The following is a 24,776-nucleotide window of genomic DNA, read 5'->3' on the forward strand; positions in this document are numbered from 1 at the left end:
AGTGGCTGCTTGAGCTATAGGACATGAGTCCAAAAATAGTGGACATTCGAGTCATAAGCTTTGCCTTTACTGATGTCAGTTTTATTCCAGTGGGATAGTAATAAGAGACTGTCCGAAGTGGTGCTTACATTTGCCATTTCCTGTCCTGAAGCATCTCCTTCTTTGAAGACACAGAGATGTCTAAATCAAGCAACATATGTCAATGGTTTTAAAAATGTCTGCCAAATGAAAGCTCTAATTTTGCACACAACTCCATTGTCCAGAATAACAAATGTGGAGGAGTACAGAGTCTTGGAGAAGAGAATTTACCTCTGGAAATATTCCCCCACGGAATGGTAGGAAATGAGAACTGGATGAATTCTCTGCAGTGCAGCCTAGCATGGCAGATTAGAGCTGCTTCTTAGAGCCCAGCCCCTTCTAAATGAAAAGAGGGATCAGTACCAAGCACTAAAAGAAAAAAAAGGTGAGTTTGGAAACTTTCAGTTGACTGGATGCAGAGAAGCTCTGAACAATATATGGGATGGGTCAGGGGTTCAAGGACACCGGATGTAAGCAAGAGCTTTCTGACAGATTGAGCTAGCCCTTGTGCTCCGAATTCCTGAAAAGCCAAAGCCCTCGAGAGGCTGGTGCACTAGTACAAATGGGTGGTGAGTTTTTAGGTCAACAATAGGTCTCATGTGGAAAATGTGAAGCTACAGTGACTGAGTGTGGCTGAACAAAATGGATGGTTTGCGGGAGTCCCTGTTCACCAGGAGAAGCACCACGGCCTTCTTGTACAATTGATTGAGATTTTCATTTCAGAGAGGTTTAGGATAATATTAAGATTTTCGACTAAGGGCAGCAAAATCAAAGCAAGTTAAGAACCTTTAGTATCCTGCACCTTGATGTATCCATCCTGCACTGCCTAGATTATCACGATTCCCTAGCGAAACTTCTCCATGGACACAGATCAAGCGGTAAACACCGACTAGATGTGCTTATTCATTCTGTCATAATTCAACCTTCTTAGACTAGAGAAAATACTTGCAAAGAACAAGCTATAGAATAGATTTCATTAGTACTTCCATCTTTTTATTGGAAATTGTGCCATAGCCCTTAGAACACAGAAAAGAGTGAATTATATTTGTGGATGACAATAAAATGCCTCTTTTCTGGCAACTAAAACTTTTTATACTTGCAAACAGGGTTTTGGGATGTGGTATTTCTGTGCCTGTTTGATTTTTAAATATTAAGTCAATAAGAAGTGCTGAATCAAGAGGGTAGAGCAAGATGGCGGAGGCGTAGGAGACCTGGATTTCGTCTGGTCTCAAGAATTCAGCTGAATAGGGATCAAACCATTCTGAACACCTACGAACTCAACAGGAGATTGAAGAAAAGAATAGCAACAACTCTGAACAGAAAAGCGACCACTTTCTGGAAGGTAGGACGTGCAGAGAAGTGAATCCAAGGCAATATTCGGGAGGATAGACGGCGGGGGAGGGGGCCTCCGTCGCCGCTTCTGGCAAGTGCTAGAGCCGCGGAGCACAAAATCGGAACTTTGAGAAGTCGGCTCCGCTGAGGGACGTCGCTGCAGTGGCTAAGCGGGGGGTGGAACCCTCGCGGGACAGTGTGGTCTCAGGACCCTCGGGGTCACAGAAAGACCGGGGGTGCCTGAGTGCGGCAGAGCTCCCAGGGATCGGAGCGGGGAAGCCGGCTGCAGAGACGGAGCCGAGGCGCGGGCTCTCAGCTCGGGGTTGCCATAAACTGTGATCCGCGGCCCAGTCGGGCCACTGCTCCTCCAGCAGGGACCCAACAAGCGGCAGAGCCGGGGAGACTCCCCTTCCTCCCCCGGGAGGAGGGGCGCGGGAGCGCACCGCAGGGATCTGCTGGGTTTGGAGACTCCACATGGGGTCGGGTGCCAGAGATAGAAACGCTCGGTCACAGGCCGGGTGAGCACGGGGTGCGGCCGGAGACCGGAGACACGGGAGTGACTGACTGCTTTTCTCTGGGGACGCACTGAGGAGCGGGGCCCCGAGTTCTCGGCTCCTCCGGGTGGACATTGGGAGGCCACCATTTTCACCCTGGTCCTCCAAAGCTGTACCGAGACCTTGCAGGGAACAAAAGCTCCTGAGAGCAAACCCGAGCAGCTTGCTTAGCCCGGACCGACAAGGGCGGGGCAATTCCGCCTCCGGCAAAGACGTTTGGGAACCACGGCAACAGGCCCCTGCCCCAGAAGATCAGCACGAACAGCCAGGAAGCCAAGACCAAGTTTACCGATCAATGAGAACGGCAGAACTCCAGCGCTAGGGGAATACTGCACATGGAATTCATGGCTTTTTTACCATGATTCATTTCAAAGTTAATTTTTTTAACTTTTTTTTGAATTTTTCTTTTTCCCTTTTCCAACCAACATCTTATCAATCCCTTTTTTAAAAAAAACATTTTTATTTTCATTTTTAGAGTCATATTTTATCCCTTCACAGTAGTTACCTTCATTTTTGGCATATATATATATATATATATATATGTATATATATATATATATATAAGTTGTTCTCTCTTTAAAATTTTGAGATACAGTTTCTTCTAACATATCAAAATAGACCCTAAATCTCTAGTGTATGGCTTTTTTCCAGTCTCCTGCCCGATCACATTCTCTCCCCCTTTTTTTATCTTTCTTTTTTTTTAATCCTCTTATTTTTTTAAACACCTTCTGATCAATTCCTTTTTTAAAATTTTTTATAATTTTCATTTTTACAGTCATATTCCATCCCTTCCTCATATCAACCCTTGTTTTGTACATACATAGGTCTTTCTTTAAAATTTTAGGAGGCACTTTCTTCTAATAGACCAAAATACACCCAAATACTAGTGGGTGGCACTGATCTACGCACCAGCCTGATCATATTTGATCATATTCTGTTTTTTTTGTTTTGCTCTGTTTTTGTTTGTTTTTATCCTTTTCTTTTTCTTTTTTTTCCTCGTTCTTTTTTCTTTCTTTTCCTTTCTTTTCCCCTGGTTTCAGGTCTTTTCTGATTTGTTTAGAGTATATTTTCTGGGGACGTTGTTAACATGTTAGCATTTTGCTCTCTCATTCATCTATTCTCCTCTGGACAAAATCACAAGACGAAAAATATCACCTCAACAAAAAGAACAAGAGGTAGTACCGTCGGCCAGGGGACCTACTCAATACGGACATTAGTACGATGTCGGACCTAGAGTTCAGAATCATGACTTTAAAGATACTAGCTGGGCTTGAAAAAAGCATGGAAGTTATTAGAGAAACCCTTTCTGGAGAAATAAAAACTAAAATCTAACCAAGTCAAAATCAAAAAGGCTATTAATGAGGTGCAATCAAAAATGGGGGCACTAACTGCTAGGGTAAATGAGGCAGAAGAGAGAATCAGCGATATAGAAAGACCAAATGATGGAAAATAAAGAGGCTGAGAAAAAGAGAGAGAAACAACTACTGGATCACGAGGGCAGAATTCGAGAGATAAGCGATACGATAAGATGAAACAACATTAGAATAATTGGGATCCCAGAAGAAGAAGAAAGAGAGAGAGGGGCAGAAGGTATATTGGAGCAAATTATAGCAGAGAACTTCCCTAATGTGGGGAAGGAAACAGGCATCAAAATCCAGGAGGCACAGAGAACCCCTCTCAAAATCAATAAAAATAGGTCAACACCCCGACATCTAATAGTAAAACTTACGAGTCTCAGAGACAAAGAGAAAATCTTGAAAGCAGCTCGGGAGAAGAGATATGTAACCTCTAATGGTAGAAACATTAGACTGGCAACAGACCTATCCACAGAGACCTGGCAGGCCAGAAAGGACTGGCATGATATCTTCAGAGCGCTAAACGAGAAAAATATGCAGCCAAGAATACTATATCCAGCTAGGCTGTCATTGAAAATAGAAGGAGAGATCAAAAGCTTCCAGGACAAACAAAAACTAAAGGAATTTGCAAACACGAAACCAGCCCTCCAAGAAATATTGAAAGGGGTCCTCTAAGCAAAGAGAGAGCCTAAAAGCAGCATAGACCAGAAAGGAACACAGACAATATAGAGTAACAGTCACCTTACAGGCAATACAGTGGCACTAAATTCATATCTTTCAGTAGTTACCCTGAATGTAAATGGGCTCAATGCCCCAATCAAAAGACACAGGCTATCAGATTGGATTAAAAAACAAGACCCATCCATATGCTGTCTGCAAGAGACTCATTTTAGACCCAAAGACACCCCCAGATTGAAAGTGAGGGGGTGGAAAACCATTTACCATGCTAATGGACACCAAAAGAAAGCTGGGGTGGCAATCCTTATATCAGACAAATTAGATTTTAAAACAAAGACTGTAATAAAAGATGAAGAAGGACACTATATCCTACTTAAATGGTCTATCCAACAAGAAGATCTAACAATTGTAAATATCTATGCCCCTAATATGGGAGCAGCCAATTATATAAGGCAATTCATAACAAAAGCAAAGAAACACATTGACAACAATACAATAATAGTGGGGGACTTTAACACCTCCCTCACCGAAATGGACAGATCATCTAAGCAAAAGATCAACAAGGAAATAAAGACTTTAAATGAAACACTGGACCAAATGGACTTCACAGACATATTCAGAACATTCCATCCCAAAGCAATGGAATACACATTCTTTTCTAGTGCCCATGGAACATTCTTCAGAATAGATAGATCACATCCTAGGTCATAAATCAGGACTCAACCTGTACCAAAAGATTGGGATTATTCCCTGCATATTTTCAGACCACAATGCTTTGAAACTAGAACTCAATCACAAAGGAAAGTCGGAAAGAACTCAAATACATGGAGGCTAAAGAGCATCCTACTAAAGAATGAATGGGTCAATCAGGAAATTAAAGAAGAATTAAAAAAGTCATGGAAACCAATGAAAATGAAAACACAAAGGTTCAAAATCTTTGGGATACAGCAAAGGCAGTCCGGAGAGGAAAGTATATAGCAATACAAGCCTTTCTCAAGAAACTAGAAAGGTCTCAAATACACAACCTAACCCTACATCTAAAGGAGCTAGAGAAAAAACAGCAAATAAAGCCTACACCCAGCAGGAGAAGAGAAATAATAAAGATCAGAGCAGAAATCAATGAAATAGAAACCAAAAGAACAGTAGAACAGATCAACAAAACTAGGAGCTGGTTCTTTGAAAGAATTAACAAGATGGATAAACCCCTGGCCAGACTTATCAAAAAGAAAAGAGAAATGATTCAAATCAACAAAATCATGAATGAAAGAGGAGAGATCACAACCAAGACCAAAGACATACAATTATAAGAACATATTATGAGCAACTCTATGCCAGCAAATTAGATAACCTGGAAGAAATGGGTGCATTCCTAGAGATGTGTCAACTACCAAAACTGAACCAGGAAGAAATGGAAAACCTGAACAGAGCTATACCCACTAAGGAAATTGAAGCAGTCATCAAAAATCTCCCAACAAACAAAAGCCTAGGGCCAGATGGCTTCCCAGGGGAATTCTACCAAACATTTAAAGAAGAATTAATACCTATTCTCCTGAAACTGTTCCAAAAAATAGAAATGGAAGGAAAACTTCCAAACTCATTTTATAAGGCCACCATTACCTTGATCCCAATACCAGACAAAGACCCCCTCAAAAAGGAGAATTACAGACGTAACCTTGATGAACATGGATGCAAAAATTCTCACCAAAATACTAGCCAATAGGATTCAACAGTACATTAAAAGGATTATTCACCATGACCAAGTGGGATTTACCCCCCGGGCTGCAAGGTTGGTTCAACATCCGCAAAACAATCAATGTGATACAATACATTAACAAAAGAAAGAACAAGAATCATATGATCCTTTCAATAGATGCAGAAAAAGCATTTGACAAAGTACAGCATCCTTTCTTGATCAAAACTCTTCAGAGTATAGGGATAGAGGGCACATGCCTCAATATCATAAAAGCCATCTATGAAAAACCCACAGCGAATATCATTCTCAATGGGGAAAAGCTGAGAGCTTTCCCCCTAAGGTCAGGAACGCGGCAGGGATGTCCACTATCACCACTGCTATTCAACATAGTATTAGAAGTCCTAGCCACAGCAATCATACAACAAAAAGAAATCAAAGGCATCCAAATCGGCAAAGAGGAAGTCAAACTCTCACTCTTTGCAGATGATACGATACTTTCTGTGGAAAACCCAAAAGACTCCACCCCAAAACTGCTAGAACTCATACAGGAATTCAGTAAAGTGGCAGGATATAAAATCAATGCACAGAAATCAGTGGCATTCCTATACACCAACAACAAGACAGAAGAGAAGGAAATTAAGGAGTCAATCCCATTTACAATTGCACCCAAAACCATAAGATACCTAGGAATCAATCTAACCAAAGAGGCAAAGGCTCTGTACTCAGAAAAGTATAAAATACTCATGAAAGAAATTGAAGAAGACACAAAGAAATGGAAAAACATTCCATGCTCATGGATTGGAAGAACAAACACTGTGAAGATGTCAATACTACCTAGAGCAATCTATACATTCAATGCAATCCCCATCAAAATACCATCCACTTTTTTCAAAGAAATGGAACAAATAATCCTAAAATTTGTATGGAACCAGAAGAGACCCTGTATAGCCAGAGGAATGTTGAAAAAGAAAAGCAAAGCTGGCGGCATCACAATTCCGGACTTCCAGCTCTATTACAAAGCTGTCATCATCAAGACAGTATGGTACTGGCACAAAAACAGACACATCGATCAATGGAACAGAATAGAGAGCCCAGAAATGGACCCTCAACTCTATGGTCAACTCATCTTTGACAAAGCAGGAAAGAATGTCCAATGGCAAAAAGACAGTCTCTTCAACAGATGGTGTTGGGAAAATTGGACAGCCACATGCAGAAGAATGAAACTGGACCATTTCCTTACACCACACACAAAAATAGACTCCAGATGGTTGAAAGACCTAAACGTGAGACAGGAGTCCATCAAAATCCTAAAGGAGAACACAGGCAGCAACCTCTTCGACCTCAGCTGCAGCAACTTCTTCCTAGAAACATCACCAAAGGAAGGGAAGCAAGGGCAAAAATGAACTCTTGGGACTTCATCAAGATAAAAAGCTTTTGCACAGCAAAAGAAACAGTCCACAAAACCAAAAGACAACTGACAGAATGGGAGAAAATACTTGCAAATGACATATCAGATAAAGGGCTAGTATCCAAAATCTATAAAGAACTTATCAAACTCAACACCCAAAGAACAAATGAATTAAGAAATGGGCAGAAGACATGAACAGACATTTTTCCAAAGAAGACATCCAAATGGCCAACAGACACATGAAAAAGTGCTCAACATCGCTCGGAATTAGGGAAATCGAAATCAAAACCTCAATGAGATACCACCTCACACCAGTCAGAATGGTGAAAATTAACAAGTCAGGAAACAACAGATGCTGGTGGGGATGCGGAGAAAGGGGAACCCTCCTACACTGTTGGTGGGAATGCAAGCTGGTGCAGCCACTCTGGAAAACAGGATGGAGGTTCCTCAAATAGTTGAAAATAGAGCTACCATACGATCCAGCAATCGCACTACTGGGTATTTACCCCAAAGATGCAAATGTAGGGACCCGAAGGGGTATGTGCACCCCAATGTGTATAGCAGTAATGTCCACAATAGCCAAACTGTGGAAAGAGCCAAGATGTCCATCGACAGATGAATGGATAAAGTAGAAGTGGTGTATATACACAATGGAATCTTATGCAGCCATCAAAGGGAATGAGATCTTGCCTTTTGCAACGACATGGATGGAACTGGAGGGTGTTATGCTGAGTGAAATAAGTCAATCAGAGAAAGACATGTATCATATGACCTCACTGATATGAGGAATTCTTAATTTCAGGAAATAAACTGAGGGTTGCTGGAGTGGTGGGGTGTGGGAGGGATGGGGTGGCCGGGTGATAGACATTGGGGAGGGTATGTGCTACGGTGAGCGTTGTGAATTGTGCAAGACTGTTGAATCACGGATCTGTACCTGTGAAACAAATAATGCAACATATGTTAAGGAAAAAAAAAAAGGAAGAAGATAGCAGGAGGGGAAGAATGAAGGGGAGTAAGTCGGAGGGGGAGAGGAACCATGAGAGACAATGGACTCTGAGAAACAAACTGAGGGTTCTAGAGGGGAGGGGGTGGGAGGATGGGTTAGCCTGGTGATGGGCATTAAAGAGGGCACGTTCTGCATGGAGCACTGGGTGTTATGCCCAAACAATGAATCTTGGAACACTATATCAAAAACTAATTTACCTGTATCTCTATTTCCCACACGGATCCCCTGCTCCATCCAGGTAAATCTGATTCCTCCCAGAACATGTCTTGCTCCTGTCTTTCACAAACACCAGTAACTTCCCTTGTTCTGTATTCTTTCTTCATGACCGTCTTCCACCCCCTGCCTTTCTTTCTGTTGTTCTGTTTAAGCAGACTTCATTTTTAGACCTACATCAAACATCAACCTTCCAGAGAACTTTCCATTACCACACCCCTAACCCCAGTAATCTTTTCCTCCATAGAATTACTCTCACAGTATAAGCCATGGATACAATAAAGTGCCAAAGAATGATACTGATCACGTTACTTAGTCTGTTACTTATATATCTTGTCTCCCCTACTAGATTGTTGAGTTCTGAGAGCCTGGATTTTCTTATATTACTATTTGTCAAAGTGCCTAGTACCAGGGAAGTGATCAGTCAACATCAATTTAACAAGGATGAATAGCAATATAAAACCCAAACAGTGTATTTTACATGCATGGAGCATAAGGGAAATGCAGGAGCTCACATTTAGCCAGGATAACGTACAAGGGGAAAGGTTAAGGAGGATCATGAGAGAGGGATTACAGTGAGTATCACTGCCAGACACCAGGAGCTACTACATAATGAGCTCATATTAGAAAGTATTGTTAATAATAATGGAGCTCTAACCTCTAATCAATGTAGTTTTTTTTCCCCAGAGAGAGAGATTATAGCTCTAAGTAATTTGTCAAATGACGGTGAAATAAATCTAGCTTTGTGTATACCCAGGGAATTATCCCACAGAAACCTAGCCATTTAGATACATGAAAACTGGGGTGCCTGGGTGGCTCAGACAGTTGAGCGTCTGCCTTCAGCAGCAAGCCCGGGGTCCTGGGATTGAGCCCCATGTTGGGCTCCCTGCTCAGCGGGGAGTCTGCTTCTCCCTCTCCTGCTCCCCGGGCTTGTGCTCTCCATCTCTGTTAAGTAAATACATCTTTAAAAAAAAAAAAAGATACATAAAAACTGGCTGTGTGGTATAGTGCAATGAACACACTTTTTAGAGTGGTTCAAATCCCTGCTCCCCATTTCTTAGTTATGTGTCTTGGGGAAGAAAAGGCTTCCCCAAGGCTTCCTTGCACCTCAATGACCTCATCTGTAATCCTGAAGGACTGTTGTGTGGATCTGCAGTAACGTGTATAAAATATCTGGCACCGAGCCTGGCATGTAATAGGCTGGTTTGTTCAAAGGGAGCTGCTTTGATATTTCTTTATCTATTGCCTCCAGCATTTTCACATTTAGATGGTGGACACACGTGTCTGTCTTTCCTCTTTTCTCCACAGTTACCAAGAAGGTGAGGCCAGAAAACTGATATTCTGCCATGGATTCTCATAGCAGAGCTCTGTGTGCTCAGCAGTCTGGAGAAATTTAGAGTTAATCTTAGCACGTGACTGAGCTATTAGCTGAGAGCACAGGATCAATAGGGGATGTCAGGGAAGGGTCATGGGGCCATGCCTGGTCACACTGATATGCGACAGCTACTCATCTTCCGGTGGAACTTCGTCTCTTATTTCCTAGTTGTCCATCTCCACAACACAGTTCCAGTGGGCAACGCTGATGTATTCATCTCAAGGATGTCACATAAACTACTGCTAATTTTTCCATCTGATATCATTTCATTAGATACTTTACTGGCCAAACTAGATCCAGCAGGTCCAATATGTCTAGCTTTTTGGTGAGCTTTACTTTAAAAAAAAAAAAATATATATATATATATATATATATATATATATATTTTTTTTTTTTTTTCCTTTTTTGTTGCCCTGGGGAAAGTTTTTCAGTCAAAAGTGTCCATAACAAGCTTTTACTATACCTTCACTAGCTAAGTATACATCACAAGTAGAATCTGAAAAACTTCTGAGCCTACATATTTGCTTCAACTGTTTATCCTTAGCTTTGAAGAAAGTATTTTCTTTCATAATACTGTCCATGAAAACATTACTTCCTAAAAGTAGTACTCAAATGTAGTTACTCTCTCAACTTGGGAAAATATAAACGACAGCAGGAAGTTAACAAAGCCTAAGCATTAGGGTTCCTTTGTATGGTTCCTTGCAAGCCCAGTGAGGTCCTCGGAAACATGATCACATGATCTTAGGTTTTTAAAAACTTGCCAAAGTAAAATATTTTTTAGATTCTTTTTCTTAAACAGAATCCCCCAGTTGAATAAGCCAGGATCTGCCCTGATTATTGGTCAAATTAAATGTGTCCTAAACTCTCCTACTCTGCTTCAAATTTGGTTCTGTTCAATATGGCTTAGATTATGTAAGCCAGTAACTGAAGTTTAGAAATATTTTTTGTTCTACGGACATGTTCATTATAGTATTTTTTGTGACAAAATTTATTTTATTAACCAACTTGAAAATAGCTTTTCAGATTATATTGCATAATTTGCAATATGCTATATAATAATGGTTCATATAGCAGTTTTAATTCCTTAGATATTCTGTGATACTGAGTTTCCTCTCTCATGATGTGTAATGTTCTTAGAAAACAATGTCAGAGAGTCACATCAAAATGTAAAAAGGACATTTGAAAATATACAGTAACCTTTCAGCAAGATGCTTACCTATGTCTAAAATCTTTATTTCTTGGTGGAAGCAGATAAAAAAGGTGGGGAAAAAAAAGCACAGTTAGAAAAAGTTTCTAAAATATAATGAGTTGCATACTGAGATTTTAATTATTTGAATGGAAAATTGCCAACTTAAGCAGAAATAACACTGGACATGAATTTTGTAGGCCAAGGTTTATCAAATAATTTACAGAATAGGATGATTTTAATAATCACACTTAAATGAACAAAAGCAAAGCAACGATTTGTTACTTTAACTATTGGTATTATGGCTAATGGGTTAACCCAACTTGAAGATCCAGTATTCTAATGGAAAAATTATAGCCTTACTATTATGTCCTGATAATGTAGGGAAATATTTTCTCTCTTAATTTCAACTAATGTGAAATAAAAGAGTAACAACCTGTATCAAGAAGTTATTCTAAAGAACAACTAAAGGGATTTAAAAATCATAGTTCTACCCTACTGAAGCACAGAAAATGCCCTGAAATCAGTGAGACATTTTATATGTTGGGTGACTTTATACTCTTTTATACATTTATACATTTATGGCACAGTATATATGTATTGTGCTTTTCCCAACTTTAACCAAGAATCTAACTTCTTTTCAGGGCAAATTTTAAACATTGGGAAGGTATACTTAAATAAATAAATTGGTCCATTAGACTAAACACTTTTCCTTATAAAGGCATGCTTAGCTTTGGTAAAAATCCCAAATTAAGCAGGTGCCTGGCTGGCTCAGTTGGTAGAGCATGCAACTCTTGATCTCCAGGTTAGAAAGTTCGAGCCCCATGCTGGGTGCAGAGATTACTTAAAAATAAAATCTTAAAAAACAAAACAAAACAAAAAAAAAACAAATCCAAATTAAGGAAAGACATACCTTAATTCTAAAACACTTGTTACGTTTCCAGAAGGGAATATTCGCCGAACATAGTTGAAATCCCCTACATATAGGCTGCCATCGATCCCGCAAGCTAATGCAACTGGAGCCAACAGTTTATTACCATCGGCCTGACCGTTGCAACTCGGGCATGAGATGCTGCGCCTTCGGCCATTTCCCATGATGCTACTGACAACCGGAGGCTGTTGGGAGATGAACTGGTTTTCCCCGTTTCCCTTGTACAGTATACCTAGAAGACATAAAATGCATAAGAATTTTCTTGTGATAAAAAGTAGAAAGATGAAAAGTAAACATGTTCACTCTAGATGTAACTATAATTCAGTGCTTTGTAGATATAGCCTGGGAACACTATTTCAAGTTCTCTTGGAAAGAACAAGACTCTATTCATTTATCTGGTGCAAAATATTATTTGGCAAAATATAAAGGATATATATGAAAAATGCTGTCTGTTATGAATGTAAGGGAGGGCTGGTGAAAGAAACAAAGGACTAACCAGAAAAATTAAAAGCCCAATTGTCAACATTGACAGTTCTCAAACTTGGCTATACATCATCGGAATGACTGGGGAACTGTAAAAGATACCAGTGCTTGGATCTCATCCTGACAGAGTCTGATTTAATTGGTCTGGGGGCAGTCTTTTAAAAAACCCTCCAGATAGGGCGCCTGGATGGCTCAGTCAGTTAAGGGTCTGCCTTCGGCTCAGGTCATGATCCCAGAGTCCTGGGATCAAGTCCCACGTCAGGCTCCCTACTCAGTGGGGAGGCTGCTTCTCCCTTGCCCTCTTGCCCCTCCCCCCGCTTGTGTGCTCTCTCTCTCTCTCTCTGTGTGTGTGTGTCAAATAAATAAACAAAATCTTTAACAAAATCCCCAAACCTCCCAATGACCCTAATGTACAACCAAGTTTGAGAACCATGCTCTACATGTTCTTCAGGGAATAACAAGTTTGCCTAATTGCGAAATGATGTTATAATATTATATATTAATCCAATCAATAAAAATGTGCACCACAAATATGAATTTCTTCCTTATGAGTCTAGCACTGATTTTGAAAATGTTAAAAGTACTTTGTGGAAAATGAAGTTAGAAAAATAAATATCAATGCCCCTCTATACTACTATGCTGTCAAAGAACATTCTTCTTGCTTAGACTCTTATCTGACATGAGGATGCATACACATGCGGTTATTCAAAATTCCAAACATAACAAAACTGTTATGGAAGGGCAAACTTATTATTTAAGGAGAATTCTGCTTTATGGCATGAAAGTGCCAATCATTTTAAGACACAATGCCAGTCTGCTCCATTGGGTCCTCAATGAAAATCTGAGGGAAAAAAATCCCAAATGAGTATTAAAACATTCTCATAGTTCTAGAAACTAGATTTGAGTTGCGATTCTAATTTTATTCATTTGCCATTATTATATAGACGGCAGATCAATGGTTTCATTATGGCCTGAGGTACCCTGGCTGGTCAGCTGTTTACTCTACCATACATATTTCATGACACTTCGCAGAGGGCGATTATCTGTATAAACCATCTGCTCCTTGGACTTTGGAGTTGTACGTATTATGTATTTATTGAATGTTCTCTATTTCAAAGCAGTTCTTCAAGCCAATGCTTATACTTTTTAGCAGCTATGCTGTTAAAAGAATCAATCCATGAAAGAGCAAACAGGAAAACGAAAAATGTGCTTTCTTCCTCCCACTTTGGGATAATTTTAAAGTGAAGAAGAGATCAGAATGATTATGTTCCCCTTATAGCGCAGCACATTTTTAGGTGGATTCTATGGATTACTTTTTAAATGCTTTTCAAGTGATGTAATAATCACAGAAAATTTACATAAAGAAACCAGGGGAGATAAAACAGGTTTATTCAAATTTAAGGGAAAATAAGCCAAATAAGGCTGGATCGTAACACATGAAAAGCCTTTTACCTTGAATATTCAAAGAATACATTAATGATACCTAAGAACCTTCTTTCTGTGCTTATGTTATTTGACAATTATGGAACTATATTTTCCTGTAAGAGCTAACCCTACAAGCCAACCTACTGCTCTGCTCAGCCTGATTTTTTCAGCCATTCTTTTAAGGGATTGGTCCTTCATGATTCTCCTCTATTCTGACAGAAGACAAAGATGAACATTAGAATATTTATTTCCACGTCCCAGGCCTGCAAACACCTGTCACTGTCTCCATTTTGGCCTTCTCTTCCTCTTTACTACATTTCACAGCTCATCCACCTTGTCACGATTACAAATCACTTTGTTTATTCAATTAGATACGTGTCACTTTGAGAAGCCGCTACTTGTCAAGTGGTTCTTGGGTAAAATTTGAAATCACAATCAGTTTACCCTGTGAATTAGGTTACCTCACATTTTAAAACAACACAGAGTTTATAATTTATAGCAGTTTTTCGAGGACAGAACTTGGGGTAGCCCAGTTTCTACAGCTGACCTGATATTTTAATAAAAGCAGACTATATATTATTCTGGTAGACAGTGTGTCTGTGTGTGTATTTCTATTACATATACATACACAGAATATCTACACGTTTCTCAAATCCACCTGAATTCTGTACTCAGTTTTGGGTACCGTTACAGTGTAATTTAACACTGTTATGATATGGGTTTATGGCATGGGCCTTCCTGAGCTCTCTGCTTGTTGACCCCCTACCAGTTCATAATCACCTGGTGAAATCCTGGGGCTACGAACTTGACCCTATATGCCCATGATAGCTAGAATGCTTCTAGAGAGGTTCCCCTGGTTTTGTTTATCAAGAGCTTCCGAAGGAATCCAGCAATATGTCAAACTCTGTGAAATACAATTTCACATCATTTAATCAAGAGCAGCCAGGGAGGGGCACATTTGGCACGTGGCTTTGCATTTTGAAAGCCCACGACTACACCTGGTGTTGTTGACATGACAGACTGAAATACCACGGCTTCAGGCACCGCTGATGATTAGGGATAACATACGGAACATCCTTCTTGGTTGGGAGTCTCACTTTTCCAAAGTATGAGCTGCACGTGGCACTAGCTATGGGCTTTGCTCCCAACCTTCTGGCATGCTCACTGAATGGCAACTGGGTGTCCAGGACACAGCTGGACCAGGGGCAGAGCTCAGCACTGCTGTAAGGTAGGAAAAGGGTGGAGGGTTTTTCCGTTTTGTTTTTCCTATATTGATTTGCTCAGTACTATTTTCTTCTAGAGGTAAGACACCAGCATTCTAGAGCACGGGCTTGGACACTACTGTAGATTTATTACATTTGGAAGTTGAAAATGCACCCTTTCCAGCCTCCACAACAAATTTTTTTTTAATAAAAAGAACAAATATCAAAGTAACATTAATCTGAAAAAGTGACCATTACTCAAACATTTAGTTGTATTACATGCTCAATTCAAAATTCTGATTCTTCCAAAAACCTTTGCGAAGTCAAAGCTAGATGATTTGCCACGACTGTGAAATCTCCTTTGGCTATTTGGAAAGGGAGAGTAGAGAGTTACCAGCATGATATGGTTTAGGATGGGGGCTAGAGGAAGTCACCTTAAGGTTCCGCTTTTCTAGAAAAGTACCTATAAATTATCTGAGGTGTAGCCAGCATGTGGGCAAAAATGTCAGACACACAGTAAGGACGACAGAGTTTGTTTAATATAAATAATATCCTTTATGAGATTAAGCTGGTCAAGTTTTGTAAAATAATTTATGTCTTTTGTGATATCTGAAATATGTGTTTTCAGACCATATTCCTTTATAGTATAAGGTTTACTATAAGTAATAACTCTCAATCCTTGCTTTCTTCTCAGATTATTCCTTTATTTTTTCCTAAGAATTACAAAGTTAAATAAGAGCATATGGAACCCAATTTGAGCAGAACAATTTTTTTCTCACATACAATCTAAGAACTGAAAAAAAAACCACTACATGCTCAGAATAGGCTAATTACTTAAGAGTTAAGATCTATCAGAAATATTTTGGTAAAGTCACATGGATTTTTTTTCTTTACTTAAAAAAGTCCCCTCCCTCCATTTTTGGTAAACCTTCTTAAAGCACTCTGGATCCACTCATGGGCTTACTATAGAATTAGATACTTCTAGATGAATCTGTCGTGAAGACTACCACATAGAGTACTTTCAATGCAGCACCAAAGTCTCTTACATTCAAATGGGAGACCTATTTTGGTGATGAATTTATGAAAGATTCAAAGTCCACAAGAAGAATATTAGGTAGTTCCCACTTCAGACATGTATAGTCTTTAAAAATATATCTTTATTTTTTCTACTAATTCTAATCCTACAGCATGCATAGGATAAAAATGTTGCCATAATCTAATCAAGGTAAGTGATATTAACTACGAACAAGATCTTACCATTCTGAACATCCAACACATGATGTTTATCCAATGTCCAACCACCCATGTTGGAAGCGTCTAATTCATAACCTTGCAAAATGGCGGTCCTCTTTTCCCACAGAGTCAGGTCCAGACATGACTCGTATTCGTATCCAACCGACACTGGAGTCAAGACAAATCACAGTACATCTTCTCAATTACAGGCAGAAATGCAATTTATTATTTTGATAAAACTGCTTTTTTCCCACAATTGAAGACTCTAAGACACTATTTCCACTCATTTATGTGTAGAAATTATTTTTATATGAGAAGATCTGACCACATAAAAGGTGTTTTTCTAAGAAACGATCTTCAAATATTATGTTTCTATTGATTTGATAGGAAACTAGTATTTTTTTCCCCTCACACCACTTTTTCACAAGGGTTCACAGCACAAAATGAAGACCAGATTGGGCAACTGGTTAAGTAATTAGATCAGATAAATCAGCCCCAGGTGGTGATCAGATGGTAACAACTAAAAATAATATTTGGTATCTGAGTAATTAGAGCTGTCTAGTTTCCAAGAGTATTAAAAGTTGTGCAAAACGTTTATGATAAGTAAGGTTCAACACAGCACAGAAGATAGCCTGATTATGACATTATATTCACATGTTATTATCAGGACTGAATGATAACACTAGCAGTAAATTACTGTGAACAAATCACCAATGAAAAGCTTCAGAGTTATAAGAAACATGGGTTTTAAAATTTAGAGCAAAGTGAAGGGAGAAGTGGCAATTATCTGATTGACGTGAACTAATTCAAGCCCAAGTTATATATTAATTTCAGAATGAAATATCTATGATAGTCTCAGGTAAAAACTAATGGAACAAAAAGCATCCATTAGTTTTGGCTCTCCTCAGCCTGAGCATGAAGCTATACCATATATATCTCAACATGCCAATCTTTGATTGCATTGTCCCAACATTCAGTGAAACAATGGGCTTAACTGATGTTTTAAGAATGGCATTCCACTGAATTGACTCCTAGTCAAAAGAGCTGAAATAATTTTTGGGCACAAATATTGTCTATACCCTTTTAAATATCATTATGAGTTGAAACTACCCTTATAGTTAGATACAGAAAACATAAAGGATAAAGAAAGCTAAGGAGATAAAGTTAGAAAGAAACAAAAAGTGAAAAAAGGAAGGAGAACAGTAAGGAAAAAGAATATGAAGGAAAGGCTAGGACAACTTGGAATCTCATTCAGAACATTTTCGAAGACAGAATTTCAGCCAGAAAAGAAGGGACACTTTCTCATCATATGGAATACATTCCCTTTTCCCACGGTAGGTCTCAGTCAACCAGCCTATTACTCCCCAAGGATAATCTTATTGTCTTCCAATTTGTTTATCCATCGATGCCCATGGGTTGACAATCAACTTCGTGATAGTTTTTGACACAGAATATATCGATACGGAACTTACCAACAGCTTCCGATAGACCATAGACCTTTTGATTATAGGCGTCTGTTTTATCCCATATAAAAGTATAGGCCAGGTTTGGCGAGGCGGGAAACCACTTCTGAAAGAGTCTTCCTACCACAGCCACCATAAGGTGAACCTTCATTAAATTAAATGGTATAACGGACTGGGTCATGGTGATCTTGAGAACTGACTTATATCCCGCCGCTCTGGAGCTCAAGTAGGAAAGTTTCAAATCTGTTCCTGGAATTGTCGTTTCTTCATGGAGTACCTAGGTTTGCACAAAGCAGAAGCTTCAAACTGGGATCACAGGTAACTATTAGGTAAAGCAGATTTAAAAGAAGTGAGGAGAGCAACTAAAATAAGACACCAAAGAGTCACTATTCACAAATACACATCTGAGCTTGTTACTTTATTCGATAATTAAAAGTAACTCTGCCACCAGCCCAATTTTTCTCCTGCTAAAAGCTTCCTGTCATTCATTCGGAGTAGGTGCTACTCCTCATACAGGACACAGCACTTGACATGCACTGACTTGTTAGCTCATGGTCACAGCGGATTCTCACTAACCCAATCCTTCACCCCGTCACCCTGGAGAATCAGACCCGACATCTGTAAGATGGTTAGCTCAGAGCAGGGATGTGGTCTGGGCCAAAGATCTGGCCTACGCCAGCTGGCTCATTTAGGGATTAATCCTGTGTCTATGGCCTCGGCAGCTGACTGGTCACAGCCTAGAAAGACAGGAGCAGTAACAGAAAAGACCAATTCGTTTGAGTTAAATTGTAGTGAATTCTATATCCATGGTGAAAGGTAATAGAACAACAGCATATTCTCATAATTAGTTAAACGTTGAGCGAGGACTCACCACTGATTTTTGATATGATGGTAGCTGGACTAAGAGAGTAGCTGGACTGAGAGCTGCATAAATTCTCCCTGAGAGAGCAACTAATGTGTTATTGAATGCACATGCAAGACCCTCAATGTACACTTTTTGAGTTGAAACTGGACTGTGAAAAGTTGAAATAATTCCCTGCCTAAGAATGATCTCCTTTATAGATTTTAAAAAATCATATTCTTAACCCCACAATTTATCCATCAATGTGGCTGGCTCAGTGAACATCAACAAATTTATACTGACATATGCCAAAGTATATTATGCCAAACATTATTTATTTTGAAAACTAGATTTTATGTAGCGTGTAACATCTTTCCAGATGGCGCAGGTGCTAAGGACTACTGCTAAGCTCCTATTTCTCTGGTTAACAATGGTAGCTCTCCAGAGGCTTACTACAATACATATATTGTGAAGTGCAAGGCCATCTAGGCTCAAGAATCTGCACCGGGAAGTCACCATTTTGTCCACTAAGAATTAAGTAACATTCTCCAAGATTTCCTCATATTGGCTTATCGAGATTCATTATTCAGACTGTGTTAGAAAAATCTTAGCATAGCGACCCAGGGGTCAGTAGGATCCAGCTCCTCTTGCACAGAGAAGTTGGGATCGATGCATATTTGTAGTGGTCAGTGTGAGTATAGGTGAGGAGCGCCAAAGGATGGGCTGAGTAAACCTCCATGGTGATCGGGGGCCAGTGCTGGCATCAAGAGCAATGGGATGCGATACCGTGGACTACGAAGGCACTGCTCTGCTCTCATAGCACCTATTCAGCACAGTGGGGGGGGGGGGGTTTCTTTACTGAACATGCGCACTGACTTCAGCTGCAGACTGTCTGAAGCAAAATAGTTTATGGCCATACAGAAACTTTCCAGAGCTCTGTTTGACTCACGGAGAACATTACATTTAAGATTGACAGCACTTTTTGTGTGGCTGTAGGCTACAGGGTGAATAATCTAAACAGGACTCATTGTTCTGCCATCACTGGGGTGAAGTATCAGTGGGTTGGCTTGAAAAATGGATTCTGTGACTCTTGACTGGCTCTCTGAAAATGTTAAGTGATTGAACCCTAAAGCATATAATTTGTTTCCTCATAATTTATTTTCAAAATAATTTCTCATAAATCTGATAGGTTTTCTATATGTAAGGCAGTCTTTCATTAATTAAATATGTATTTCCTGTGATCTGGTAAGATCTGCTTCTCTAATTCAAAATACCATATGTTATTCCCAATTTTAATAACAGATTCTTGTCTTTGTCATCATAAACCTATTTCCATGGAACAACTATCTGAGTTTAGTTCATTAAAACACGTGTTTCTCCTTTGTAATTTGACGTGACCATGTTATTTTGCATTAGTGGGAAACGGACATTCAGCCAGAGTGGAAAAATAAACCATCAAGTCTATTTTTTGCCAACTGTGTGATCTGTAAGCCCCATTCTTCACCCCATTAAACATTCAGTTAGAAACTACAATTAAAATAAAAAAATGTAATAAAAGACTTACTTTTTAAAATTTTGTTATTGTTTTTGTTCTGTTTTATAATAATTTAGTATTTTATTTTATAATAAATAAAATTACATATCATCATTAAAAAAAAAAAAAGAAACTATATCCTGTCAATTCTACCTTCCAGGTCTAGGTCTAATCTGTTCTCTCTTCTCCACCTCCACCACCGTTGTGAGTGTTGGGCCCTCCCCATCTCAGTGCTGGATATGTACAGAAATGTAGCGAACACTAGTCAGTCGACTGATTTATCTGTCTTCTTCTATCAATTACACACTTTGCCTCGAGTTAGCTTTAGAGAAATCTGAAAAGACACCATTGGCCCCTTGGTTCCATATTGCCTAGAGAATCCAAGGTGTCCATTGTATGGTATTTTGGGGCCACTCATAATCTAGCCCCAACCTTTCCTCTTATATGCCCTACACTTCAGTAGTTCACCAGTTTTACTATGACATAATTTGTTTTTACCACCCTGTGGTTGCTCACACATTTTCTTCAATCTGGAATATCCTTTCCCCGCTTCGAAGGCCAACCTCCTCAGTGATGCTTTTTTTGGGCTTCCTTAGGAATAGACCACTCTTTTGAACTTTCAGAGTTCTTCTTTCACATCTTGACCACATTTAGAATGGTGGGAATCCATGTCTTATTATTTTTTTTATCCTAGTAGAGTACCTCATACATAATCGGTTCTCAGTAAATTTCTACTAAATGTTTGCAGACTGATGGAATGGAAAAAAAAAACAAAACCCTTCATGTATTCCTGCAACTGTTGACTATCTGAAACCCATTTCAATGACTCAGTTTGCTAACAATTTGCCACCTACAGACAGACAGACACAGCCTCAAGATTAAATCTATTTAAGGAGTGGCTAAGAAGTTCAGAGTTACCGCAAGATGGCCCCTGGGGAGGAAGTACTACATTGCATAAGGGCTACAATGACTTTGCAAAAGCTTCAGCTCAAAGCTGGCTTGACTGTTACGCAGTAAATCATTGAGGTGTCTCTTGTGCATTGAATTTGCCCGTGACAGTTCTTACCTGTTATCCTAGACTTTGCTCTCCATCTGTACTCCCTCCCTAGGGTATCTCATCCTACGCTTTATATTTAGCTGTATCACTGATGACCCCCAAGTTTCCGTTTTACTTCCAACCTCTGCCCTGGACATCCACTTCTTACCCCTTCCTCCCCAACTCCCTTTGTCCACGTCACCATTTCTCCTATTACTGAGATGGTCTCCTACCTGGTCTCCTCGTTTCAAAACTCTGCCCAATATGGAAATATTCTTAGTGTGGCAACTACGGTGATCCTTTTAAGAAGGAAACCAGTAGGGGTGCCTGGGTGGCTCAGTTAAGCATCCAACTCTTGGTTTCAGCTCAGGTCATGATCTCGGGGTTGTGGGATCGAGCCCTGCATTGGGCTCCACACTCAGCTCGGAGTGAGAATCTCTGCCTGAGATTCTCTCCCTCTCCTCTGCCCCCTCCACCCCGATCTCTCTCTCTCAAATAAAATCTTAAAGAAAAAAAGAAGGCCACTGTCTTCAATGATTTGTGGTTTGTCACCCCTTCACTCAAGCCACACCTGCTGGCCTCTGTGCCGTTCTGTGAACAAGCCAAGCATGCTCTTCCCTCTGAGCTTCTGAACTTGCTCCTAGTGCTAACTGGAATACCCTTCTATTTTCGGATTTATTCTTTCACTTTCTTAAAGTTTCTGCTGAAACATCAACTTATCAAAGAGATCTTCCTGGGCCACACTTTACAAAACTGTACCTCTGTCAACTGACCCTGTTTTATCTTTGAAAAATAAGTCGTATTCACAAGCTGACATATATTTACACATTTGTTGTCTCTCTCCCCATTAGCTGGGAAGCTCCTTGAGAGCAGGTACTTCATCTGATTGGCTTACTGCTTCGCTCAATTCTAACAGCACCTGATATCAAATAAATATTTGAAGAGTGAATGGGACAAAGCTGCTATGTGCCACTGTATTTTAAAGACTGCATATTTTTGGGGCGCCTGGGTGGCTCAGTTGGTGAAGCGACCTACTCTTGAATTCAGCTCACATCATGATCTCGGGGTCGTGGGATGGAGCCCTGTGTCCGGCTCTGTGCTCAGCAGGGAGTCCGCTTAAGATTCCCGCTCTCCTTCTGCCCCTCCCCCCCCACTCTCTCTCTCTCATAAATAAATAAAAAAAATCTTAAAAAAAAATAAAGACCACATAGTTTTACTTAGCTATTTATGAATAAAGTCTATTATTATTGTACCTAATGTCCTATCTTCAAGACCTCAAAGTTCTTTCTTTTTTTTTTCTCAAAGTTATTTCTAATTGGAAATAAAGAGGAAGGAAAACAATCTCCATATATTTCTCCAGATATTTCAGTAGATAAAAGGAATAGTGAAAGTATGGCTATTTTTAGAAAAGTTACATAGTATTTTCCCCCCTGAGGAGAACAGGATTTACCACAAATTATTAGAACTTAAGACATAATACCAAGTTTTTTAGATAAAAATATCTTGAGTAAATTAATGAACATTTGCTGCTAAAAATCATCTTTTCTGAAACACTTTTTACTTATAAGTATAACTAAACAGTAAGTCACTGAGAGTAACGACCACATATAATAGCACTTGTTCCCACATCAGTCAGGAGGTCAGGAGCATATAAGTATCAAAGCCTTTTTCTAGTGAATGAGTACATGAACAAAGACGTTATTAGCTGTTGAGTTTAAGCTGTTTTTTCCATTTGGTTACAACTAATAAATATATACAGATATAGTACAGCTTGAACAAAAAAGTATTTTGAATAGATCTTTAAGAAATAACTAGATTATTTCTTAAATAATCCTACCACAGTATTACCTATTCTTGCACAGGCACGCACACACGTACACACCCCACATTCTGTGTTTCCATCTATAGAATTATTTGGGATAGCACCGGAACTCTGCAATCCTTTTTAAAGATTCTTTGGAAACCACATGATCTGAAAACAGGTTCCTTAAAAGTACTGCCTGCCAGAACATTCTACCTGTGTTTCGGGAATAATGGGGCTGTCTTCAGGAGAAGATCTGAAAAAGGTAGATAAAGGAGAAGACACGATGATGGGATTTGGCCTCACAAATCCACTCAGATCACAGCTGGGAATGTCATTCTCTTCCTTCTTCATGACGAGGGTATCCATCACATAAAAGACATTCCACGGAATCCACACGGTATGATACTGAGTGAGGAATGGGGAGCGTTCAAATACCAAAGTAAGAGACGCCCCGCCATTTGCCACCAAATCAAACCTAAGAAAAAACAAGATTACTTAGTGAATTATCTGGATCCCATACAGCTTCCAACAACACTCAGTTCCTTAAATAAATATGCTTTACAAAGAAAACCAACTTTTCTCCCAACTTGTATATGACAGAGTTTCAAATCTACAGGAATATTAAAATAACCATTCAATGAACACCCAGATACCTTTAATTAGATTCACCAACTCATTAACATCTTCCCAAATTTGCTTTATCTATCTACCCATCTTCTTATTCTTTCAGAACCATCTAAGCTTAAGTTTTAGGTGTTATGGAATGTCACTCCTAAACATTTCAACACGAATCTTCTAAAACAAAGAAAATTCTCCTACGAAACCACAACACTGTTACCATGTCTTGGCAAATGAACTCAACTTTTAAGGAACCACATGAGCATGTGACTTTAACTCTGCCACATGCACAGATTTCTGGAGCCTAAAAGTTGTTGCAGTTCTATGTGAAAAGGGACAATAAAACCTATTGGGAGCTATAAGAATGCCTAGTTTTTATACTGAAAATATTTCACACAGAGAGAGTGTGGTGGGACTGACTCACATTCCATCCTGGCGGGTAATAGTATATCCATATTCTGGGTAATGGAAAAACGACACATTTACTCCAATAAGTGGAGTTCCGTCAGCAGTTAGTACTTGGCCTCTAATGACGGATGCAAGGCTGTGGGAAAAGTAGAAGAATTAAAATGAACATCTGTCTTCTCAGGTCAACATTATCATGATTTAGAGATAATTCAACCTAAGGATAAAATAACACTGTCACACATACTTGTTCTTCACAAAAACCAGACCTGAAAGAGTCCCAAGACAATGCTCCCTTTTAATTCAGGGCAATTCACGTTCTCTAAATGCCTGGTGTTTACCCTGGGTTTTACTTTGTTGCAATCTGGGTTTTGGAGAGTTATCAAGACCCGTAATTTAGAGATGGGTTTTTTTAAAATTATAAACTGTGCTTTTTCATAAGTCGTATATCTGGTGCTTACATGAAGGAAGGTATACCTTCCAATTAATTCCGAGGCAATCCGTAAATCTGCAGGGACCAAGAAGTACAAGATTTAAAGGGGCAATAAGGCACATTTGTGCAACAACTTTTAATCAACTGCTGGGTCTAACAGCATTAATGCTGTTAAATTACTGCAGATCCAGGAGTTCTAGTGTAAATCATCTTCTTTTACTCAGTAAGACACGAGACACCTGCTTTCACTTACTGGTTTATTTTCAGGTCATTACTGCTCTGTAAAGCACCAGTCAAACAGCTTATGCAATCTTATTGCCATGCCGTTAGCAGTTCTATTACATTAATTCATAATTTATATTATTTAGCGAGCTCAGCTGAAAAAAAAAGCTCACTTCTGTTTTGCCTTTTGGGGTCTTTTCACTGCTTCTTTTGAAACATTTCCAACTGCGCTAACAAAATCAACGAGTTAAATGAAGATTTATTGACT

The 24,776-nt window shown here is 39.4% G+C and overlaps 1 protein-coding gene across 1 annotated transcript in view; it reads right to left on the bottom strand.

Annotated features, from left to right (window-relative positions):
* The window catches only part of TENM3 (teneurin transmembrane protein 3), a 1,257,915-nt gene that overhangs the window by 43,095 nt on the left and 1,190,044 nt on the right, over positions 1-24,776 (bottom strand). Inside the window, exons 20-25 of the mRNA XM_027598498.2 lie at positions 23,873-23,992; positions 23,044-23,305; positions 17,625-17,892; positions 16,177-16,320; positions 11,792-12,041; positions 10,909-10,929 (exon numbers count right to left, since the gene is read on the bottom strand). Of these exons, the coding sequence (XP_027454299.1) occupies positions 10,909-10,929; positions 11,792-12,041; positions 16,177-16,320; positions 17,625-17,892; positions 23,044-23,305; positions 23,873-23,992 (1,065 nt within the window). The remainder of the gene's footprint in view (positions 1-10,908; positions 10,930-11,791; positions 12,042-16,176; positions 16,321-17,624; positions 17,893-23,043; positions 23,306-23,872; positions 23,993-24,776) is intronic.

The sequence above is a fragment of the Zalophus californianus genome, chromosome 2 (assembly GCF_009762305.2).
Source record: "Zalophus californianus isolate mZalCal1 chromosome 2, mZalCal1.pri.v2, whole genome shotgun sequence".
NCBI lineage: Eukaryota > Metazoa > Chordata > Mammalia > Carnivora > Otariidae > Zalophus > Zalophus californianus.